Below are 9,380 nucleotides of genomic sequence, written 5' to 3'. Positions count from 1 at the left end.
GTGGCTTGGAAGCTGAGATATCGGCACTTAGAGATATTACATGGTGGCCATCTTTGAAGTCCAAGATGGGCCGCCTTCTGCCATCTTGATGACGTGGCCCCCCTTCCAAAATGAAATGTATGGTGATGGAGAACACATGGAAAAATGGTGGCGCTTGTCAGTCGCGTCTGTTTATTTTATTTTTTTCTAAGCTGCCTGAGTTAAATTGACGCTAAGGATTTGACACAGATTTTTTCACGGAAGAAAAGAAAAACAAGACACAGAAAGAACCTGGATTGTGGATTGTGTATAAAGGAGAATTTACACTCCTGTCATAGTCCAGCTATGTGATTGTGTGTGTGTGTGTGTGTGTGTGTGTGTGTGTGTGTGTGTGTGTGTGTGTGTGTGTGTGTGTGTGTGTGTGTACGTGTACGTGTACGTGTACGTGTGTGTGTGTGTGCACGCGCGCGTGTGTGTGTATGTGTGCGCGCCTGTGTGTGTGTGTGTGCGTGTGCGTGCGTGCGTGCGTGCGTGCGTGTGTGTGGTACAGTGTGTTGATGGAGGCAGCATTGAAACACAGTGGCTTGTAGGTCTGCACCTCTGCCTGTAGGGGGAGCCAAAGTCACTCGTCTATGAACACCAAGGCCTCAGACCAGCCCTCAATCCTGTGTGTAGACAGAGAGACATAAACACCATCACATGTTAAAGGTGTTATTTCTGGCATAAAACGTTAAATTAAAAAATAAAACAGGTTAAATCTCCAAAACTGATAAAACTTATCTGAAACTGAGCCTTTTCAAAAAGCTTAAAGCAAATTGGAAAACTAAAAGTGAAATGAAATAATAATAAAGATGAATGAAAAAATCAAACCTCGGTTTGAAGTGAAGCGGTGAACTTTTATTCTATGTGTTCTATAGAGCTTCTAGAGTGTTATAGATCTATACATTCTGTGTTCTAGATATATACATTCTACATTCTATGTGCTTTAGTTCTATATTTTTATGAATTCTGAATTCTGAAAGATTTTATCTGGAGGGCCAAATTGTCATGTGAAGCTTGGTCTGGACGCACGATACACACAAAGCCACTCCTTGGAAGCGGCTTTCACCGCTTCAAAAATCCACACGTATAATAACCTTGCAGCACATGGAGACAGATGGAGAAGAGAGAGAGAGAGAGAGAGAGAGAGAGAGAGAGAGAGAGAGAGAGAGAGAGAGAGAGAGACACAGAGACAGAGACAGAGATATTCTGGCAAGGCCAGGTTCTCATTGGCTGAATGCAAGACTGAGAAAACAGCTGTGACGTCTCAAGCAATCTTGAGCCACGAGTGGCACCGCAGAGCGAGCTAAAGCGACCAAGTTGCCTTGCTGAACGCTGTGAAGCAGCGCTGTTCGAGTTCGAGTTGTCCCGATAGGGACAGAATAGTAAATAATGTTTGGGGGTGAGCACAGCGCATGACAGACAGACAGAGACAGGCGGTCAGGCAGACAGGATGGCAGGCAGGCAGGCAGACAGAGAGAGAGAGAGAGACAGACCTTCTTGTGACCTGGCGTCTCTTTCTGGTTGGAGGAGAGAGATTTCCACACAGTGGTTTTAGACACTTCATCTGAGATGTTAATGTCTGAAGGATCACACCTGAGGAGGAGAATGGGAGGAGGGGGAGAACAGGAGGTGAAGGTCACAGCCTGAGGAGGAGAACGAGGGTCAGGAGGAGAGGAGGGTTTAGGGGGAGGAGGAAAGGGGTAGAGGGAAGGAGATGCGTGCGGTACAGGAGGACAGAGGTGGAAGGTAACATGTTCTACCACTTTTTCGAGTCACGTGTTCAAATACTGGATTCTGATTGGCTAAATTCCGGAGGTTATCAGAGGACAACTGCCGCAAAGTTGTGTGTCCGAGATCAATGCGCCTCAGTGTACATCCGGGGACTTCCCCCAACCAACAAATGACGGTGGCAACGGTCCTATGTTTACTAACGTGCATGCTATAGTCGCCGATTTATTTGGATCCAATGCAATCCGCCAACTTTAAAGCCCCTTTTCTCTGAACCTATGCCTTTCTGGAAGCGAACAGCCTCTATTTACGGCCGGAACGGTACTTCTAACTGACGTTAGCTTAGCTGTAAGCTAGACGCATGGATTAGTATGGAGTTGGCGCCATCTGTTGGTGAGTAGAAGATGTTGTTTGTGGAACTATCTGCTGTCTCGCGGAAGTTTTATAGGCAATAATGATTGTAACTTAAGATCCTTGCAAGTTACAACTATGTGTTTTCTTTCATGTATACGGGAAAAAGTGGTAGAAAAGCTATTTACCACTCGGGGTCGGACATTATGCTCTCATAATGTCCTGAGTGAGGTTGTTATCGGACTCGGCTGCGCCTCGTCCGATAACAACCTCACTGCGGACATTATGAGAGCATAATGTCCTCTCACTCGGGGTAAATTGCTTACGTACCTTTACTCAAGTACAGATGTGCCATTTCAAAACTTCACAAGTCCTGCTATTGGCAAGACGGTAGATTTTCAGGGGATTTGCAGAACACTGAGCTTGTAGATCAGCTATTTTTGCTATTTATATGACCTTCTCTGACTTAAAAGTTTAAATTTAAGTATGAAGATGGATTCTGCTTTTCAATGGGAATGGAGTGGTTTCTTGACATTTCTGTGAGTTTCTGCAAAAATACGCTCCATTCTCCATAAAACAGGGAAAGAAACCTGTGGAAAAAATGCATCTGAAGGACATTATCAGGAAAAGAGCAGTAAACACCGAAGGGTTGAAGCGGCACACCTGTAGCTGTACTCTACTTAAAGATCCACTTCAGCCTACCTTCATTAGTACTCGATAATGCTCATTATAATATGATACCATTTCTGTCTACTCACTCTGTGTCTCATTGGAGGGCTGTGGACAGTTCAGAAACCTGTCTACTCACTCTGTGTCTCAGAGGAGGGCTGTGGACAGTTCAGAAACCTGTCTACTCACTTTTGAGGTACTTTTACTTTAGTAGAGAGTACTTCCATTTCTTTAATACCTCTCAGAGGTATGTTTGAGTCTTTTTTTTTAATCCCACAATTTTTGTAACCCTTTTTCAATGTATCTTACCTCACCACCTGGCGTAAAAGCGTGGTGCGCAGCCCTGTGCGTGACGGAGTGTGTGTGTGTGTGTGTGTGTGTGTGTGTGTGTGTGTGTGTGTGTGTGTGTGTGTGGTGTGTGTGTGTGTGTGTGTGTGTGTGTGTTCTTACTTGGGGTCATGACCTTTAGGGTGCTGGATCAGGTGACTGCTCTCCATGGAGATCTGAACGGTGGTCGAATCATCTATGCTGACCTGTAGGACACACACACACACACACACACACACACACACACACACACACACACACACACACACACACACACACACACACACACACACACAGTAATTGGTCATAAAGTGATTATGTTTTAAATAATAGATTATATGGATTGGTTCAGTATTTCTCTATATTGCATTATTGATACTTTTACTTAAGCAAAACATTTGAGTACTTTTTTCGTCACTGGCGTCTTGGAGGAATGAACGTCTTCGATCTTCTCGGTGTTCTCGTCGTCCATCTTCTTCTTCTTCCACTCGGGCATCAGGTCGTCCAGGTAGCTCAGCTCTCTCTTAGAGAAGCAAAGGTCTAGAAGCTTCCTGATGAACACCAGAGCTAGGACCTACAGCAACACAATAACACACAAATGGTAAATGGTGCATTTATATAGCGCCTTTATCCAAGGCGCTTTGCATAGATTGTGCATTACATTACAGTTTACAGTTTAAGCATTTAGCAGACGCTTTTAATCCAAAGCGACTTACAATTCACCCACTCACACACACATTCATTACATTCACCCACTCACACACAAATGTATTACATTCAGACACACACACACGCACACACGCACACGCACACACACACACACACGCACACACATTCATTACATTCACCCATTCACACACACATTCATACACCGATGGCAGAGGAAACCATGCAAGGCACCAACCTGCTCAAGGAAACTACGACTATGACTCTGGGAGAGCCTCACAAACAAAAACATGGATTCTGACGAAGTTATACCAATTAAGAACGAGTTAAGAGCTATATTTAGTTTTGTTTCTCTGGGGATTGTAAACAGACATGCACTGAATGATGTAACTTCCCCTAAGGGAAGTTCCCTTAAAAGCATATTCGAGCACTTTCGCTTAGGCAACGCACAGCGCAGGTCGTGCCCAGGGTGGGGTCAGGGTGACCTCCTCACCATCATGGGGAAGACCATGGCAGCAGGGTTTGGTTATGGTTGGGGTCAGGGTTAGGGTCAGGGGTTAGGGTTAGAGGGTTACCATCATGGGGAAGACGATGGCAGCGGGGGACGTCTTGATGACCCACAGCAGCACCAGGCAGGTGAGCTGGGTGACGGTGAACAGATGCACCTTCCTGAGAGGCACGTGACGCAGGTAGATGAAGTCTGGCTGGTGCTTGGGTGGCATGAAGACCAGCTTGAGACGGTCGAAGAACTGAGAGAGAGAGAGAGAGAGATGATTTCATGGACTTTGGTCATTTTGGCAACTATACATTAAAATTGTCAGTATTAACGTAACTGTGAGAGTGAATGGATCAGTAAATATGGCTGCTGTATATGAGATCCACGCGTCCAAAAGGCGGTAGGAGAATTAAGACTAATAGATTTCCTCAGGCCCGGATCCAGGATGAAATGACTAAGGGGGCTTTTGAAAATTGTGAGGGGGCAAGTTAACCCCCCCACCCCCCACCCCCCCTCGTATCAATGCAAGCACAATGGCTTCTATTTCAGTATGCTGACTTTCCAGTTTTCTACTCATTCACAGCCAAGCATATTTAACCAAACTACTAATCACTGCCAGCAACATAGAGTTGTTCAAGTAGTCACAGAATACTGTCATACCAAAAAGATTTCTCTGCTTCTGCAAAAAAAAAAAAAACGCTCATTTGGCCATTGCAATCCATAGTTATCGGCCATTGAAAACTCCACTGTTTAGCGAGACACGGAAGAGGAGAAGTGGACAATTATTCCGTGAGAATTGGATTCGGCTATCCATTTGAAAGATAGAGGCCCTCGCGTCAACCTCGCGTCCAGCTCCTCGTGTTTTTACCAGCTGGTTTACAGATCGTCAGTATGCCAAAAATCTTTACCATATTTATTAGTATATAATTCAAGTGTGATGAATGTATATACTGCATTATTACATTCTCCTCAGCGTTCTCGGCGACGTCACAAAAGGGTTTTCTCCACTGTGGACACGCTGGTGTACATTCAGGGACCTTAACACACTGAAACCCTTGTCACACCGTTGACACACAAAGGCTTTTTCTCCAGTGTGGGTCCGCTGGTGTGTCTTCAGGTGAGCTAGCTGATTAAAACCCTTGTCACACTGTTTACATACAAAGGGTTTTTCTCCAGTGTGGATACGCTGGTGCGTCCTCAGGGAACTTAACACACTGAAACCCTTGTCACACTGTTTACACACAAAGGGCTTTTCTCCAGTGTGGATACGCTGGTGCTTCTTCAGGTTACCTAAATCACTGAAACTCTTATCACACTGTTTACACACAAAGGGATTTTCTCCTGTGTGGACAGGTCGGTGTCTCTTGAGGGAACTTGACACACTGAAACTCTTGTCACACTCTTTACACACAAAGGGTTTTTCTCCAGTGTGGGTACGTTGGTGTCTCGTCAGGTTGCCTAGCTGACTGAAACCCTTGTCACACTCTTTACACACAAAGGGTTTTTCTCCAGTGTGGACACGCTGGTGTGTCTTCAGGCGTTCTAACCTACTGAAACTCTTGACACATTGTTTACACTGGAAAAGTTTTTCTTTGGCGTGGACATGCTGGTGTTTGTTCAGAGTCGATACATCAATGAAGCTCTTCTCACACACGAGGTTTCCTTTCATGTATAAGTCATCAAACGTGTCTTTACTGCTCTTGGCTGAGTCGAAGTCCTCGCCAGATCTCGGTTGTTCTGTGTCTCCTTGTTTCTGGCTGGTTACACACCTGGTGATTTTCCGGGAGGGGAGCCGTCCATCCCTTGTCATTTGACAGTAGAGGTCGTTGGGGCTCCCCTTCCTGTCTTCATGGAGGAGGACCTGAGAAGTGAAGGCGCGTGGAAACTCAGGAGAACGGGAGAGCTGCGTCTTGGAAGATTGGTTCATGGTCAGAGCTTCTGCTACAGTACTTTGACTGTGAATTGGAAGGTGTTTCTTTGTCTTTTGCGGGCTGGAAATATTTGGTTTTGATTGTATTCTCTGTCACTCTATTTCTCCCTCTCTAGTTGTCTATGTCTCCATATATCCGGAAAAGGCCTTCTCCTGGTCGTTCTCAGACTATAATGTGGATGTTTGAAAACTGCGTCACATCTTATTCAGGCTGACAAGAGTCAAACTGTTGACATCATTCCTAACAACACCGATTTACACAGACACAGTTGCGATTCATCCATCAGTGACTTCGGCTTTTTATGGCATTTTTGTCTGCACACATTTCTCGCTTAAAGAGGTTTGAACCTTTTCTGTTTTGTATATGTCTACGGAGTTGACATTACTCTAATAGACCCCCAGGTGTAGTTATAATGTGCATATTTGTCTTCCCTGTGTATTTTTGCAGAAGGAGCGAATGTATTCTCCGGCACTGGCCGCGGAACTGTTGCGGCAGGCACCGCCGCACGGACCGGCAGTCACGCTGCATCGCCGGCAATAGGACCAGCGGCCGCTGCAGGACCAGCAGTTAAACCGGCAGTTGCGGCAGTAGGACCGGCGGCCGCCGCACAGACCGGCAGTTAGACCGGCAGTCGCACTGCGTCACCGGCAGTAGGACCGGGCACACTAACTACTAGAATGTTGCAATTCTGGTAAATTGCAAGTGTGGTTGCAGTGACGCGAGTCACGAGGAATCTGCTAGGAAATGAATCCCGTCTTACCATTGATATTAGAAATTGTGATGTCAATTGAGAGATTGAATTGATTGAATTGCACCACCACTTTAAAGGACAACTCCTCCCTAAAACACTTCTAGGCTCATTTTTCTACTTATATTGATCCCAAAAGACTGTCCATGGGGTCTATTAGGCACAAATGCACAAATGCCCCTGTTGTCCAGTTTCCCCAGCAGAACCAGGCCCGGATCCAGGATGAAATGACTAAGGGGGCTTTTGAAAATTGTGAGGGGGCAAGTTAACCCCCCCCCCCCCCCTCCGAGCCCCCCCGTGGCGCCGGGCCCGGATTTCCTGTATCTGAGCTGGAAATTTTACATACGTTAACCCAAGCGTTATCAAAACCTTCCCTAAAACACTCTGGACAACGCTCCACACGTCCCAGACTCTTCTCCCTTCCCTAAAACACCCTGGACAACTCTCCACACGTCCTAGACCTAGGGGCCCTGTCCTGCGCACTGCCTAAAGGCCTGTCCGTACTTTGACCGAAACCGAACTTTTCGGTCAAAAGGTCCGGTTCGACTACAAAATGATGCCATTCGCTACTCCTGAAAAGCATTACATCGAATGATAGTTTGGAAATTTGCACGTCGGAAATCGCTACTCACCGAACATTTCGGAGATACTATGGACAGGCCTTTACCCGATGTCTTCTAAAGACTTCCGACGTAAAAAAGAACGTAAAAGGACTTATTTGGGAAGCTCCTTTTAGGCAGGGTGTTTAACTGTACTTGTACTATTGTATGGACTATACTTGTACTGTTCTCCATTTTTGTCTAATAAAATACTCAATCAATACTCAATCAATCAAGTCTCCAAACTGTTTTGTAATTTACATTTACATGTTTGAACTTCAAATAGCAAAGTAAAAAGATGGACCGTCTTTATTTTCAAAACAATACTTTTTTTTGTAGACATCACAGTGGAATAAATAAGGGGGTGAACGTAGTCTCAAATCAATCAATGGTCAACAGACATTAACCAGACAGTCATCTAAATGAGCTATTTACTAGCTATTGGTTAAGAAGCAGACGGTACCTGAATGCCTTTCAGAGAGGACGCTCCCATGTAGAGGAACACACCGTACAACACTGGCATGGGAATAAACTGGGACAGAAAAGCAGAAATGATTCTTATCATTGAGTTCAAGTGAATAGGCCTACATGAATGCAGCAAAAATAAAAAAAAAAGGGGAAAAAAAAGTTTTTCTCGTAAATTAACACCTTACATCATCACAATACAGCATCACACAGCATCAACTCATCACAAGTAGCAGATCCACAAGCTCCAAACATGGAGCAAAGCGACATGTTTTGAGCTTGTAGATCTGGTACTTTTGCTTTTTTTTTCGTATTTGAATCCTAGAAAAGTAACAGTTTTGGACATATGAGGTTTCCACCCGACAGAGGCGATATGTACTGTAACTACATTAGTAAGAGTAGCTTTTAGGGCATTCACGAATAGTGAATTTTAGTATTCGAATTATTCAACCTCAAAGTATTCGAATAGTCGAATATTCGGCAGGACTGGACAAACTGTCAAATATTAAGTACAAGAGGCGAACATTGTGAAAATAGCCGATCTACATGCTCACAGCGCCTCGCAACGCGAGGCGTTGTGAGCATGTAGATCGGCTATTTTCACTATACTTATCTGCGGAGCCGAGTCACATTAAATGTAATACCTACAATTCCAAGTGCTTGTCAGGGTGGGGGTCCCCAGTTCAAATATGTTTATTTTGGGGGTCACGGTCTAAAAAAGGTTTGAGAACCCCTGGTATAGAGCGTTAACAAATTCATCCACCAGGGGCATTGACCACTCATTCTTCCTCAGACTTCCTGTCTAGCCAAGCTTTATAAACTATATATTTTTTAAAGAGAAAACAATAAAAAAATAAAAACAAGCGAATATTCGACTTTGGTGAACAATATCGAATAGTGACTTTTAGCCCAAGAGTTAGTGTTACTGCAGCTGACCTGCAGAGCGCTGGTCATGAACACGGAGCAGCCCATGAGCAGGAAGATCATCAGGCCGGTGAACCTCTGCTCTCGGATGCCCAGGAAGCGCGGCTGCTCCCCGGGGGCGGAGCTCTCCGACTCCAGCTTCAGGCTGTTGACGTGCGAGATGGAGAGCACGGTGGCCGCCACGAACCACGGCAGACCCATGATGGAGCACACGGCCAGCATCAGCCCCACGCACAACAGGTCCAGGTGGTAGCCACAGCCCTTCTGGAAGAGAGAGAGAAGCGAAGAGAACATCAGACAGACAGACAGACAGACAGACAGACAGACAGACAGACAGACAGACAGACACCAGGTTGATATGCAGGTTGTTCTGACCAGCAGCTTGTGCTCCTTGCGGTTGATGATGACGGCGGTGATCTGCTGGTCCATGAAGATCAGGATGGTGCAGAGCAGGG

At 45.4% G+C, this 9,380-nt stretch overlaps 1 protein-coding gene across 1 annotated transcript in view; it reads right to left on the bottom strand.

Moving 5' to 3' along the window:
- Positions 1 to 638: 638 nt before the first annotated feature.
- Positions 639 to 9,380, bottom strand: part of LOC308286937 (electroneutral sodium bicarbonate exchanger 1-like) — a gene marked incomplete at both ends in the record, with an annotated part of 36,370 nt that continues 27,628 nt past the window's right edge. Inside the window, 8 exons of the mRNA XM_080728059.1 lie at positions 639 to 644; positions 1,515 to 1,614; positions 3,220 to 3,272; positions 3,515 to 3,670; positions 4,338 to 4,511; positions 8,000 to 8,068; positions 8,938 to 9,189; positions 9,301 to 9,380. The exon at positions 9,301 to 9,380 is cut by the window's right edge and continues 82 nt beyond it. Of these exons, the coding sequence (XP_080584185.1) occupies positions 639 to 644; positions 1,515 to 1,614; positions 3,220 to 3,272; positions 3,515 to 3,670; positions 4,338 to 4,511; positions 8,000 to 8,068; positions 8,938 to 9,189; positions 9,301 to 9,380 (890 nt within the window). The remainder of the gene's footprint in view (positions 645 to 1,514; positions 1,615 to 3,219; positions 3,273 to 3,514; positions 3,671 to 4,337; positions 4,512 to 7,999; positions 8,069 to 8,937; positions 9,190 to 9,300) is intronic.

The sequence above is a fragment of the Nannobrachium achirus genome (assembly GCF_963921795.1).
Source record: "Nannobrachium achirus genome assembly, chromosome: 6".
Classification (NCBI taxonomy): Eukaryota; Metazoa; Chordata; class Actinopteri; order Myctophiformes; family Myctophidae; genus Nannobrachium; species Nannobrachium achirus.
The sequence above is the reverse complement of the archived record's forward strand: the minus strand, read 5'-3'. Positions and strand labels throughout refer to the sequence as shown.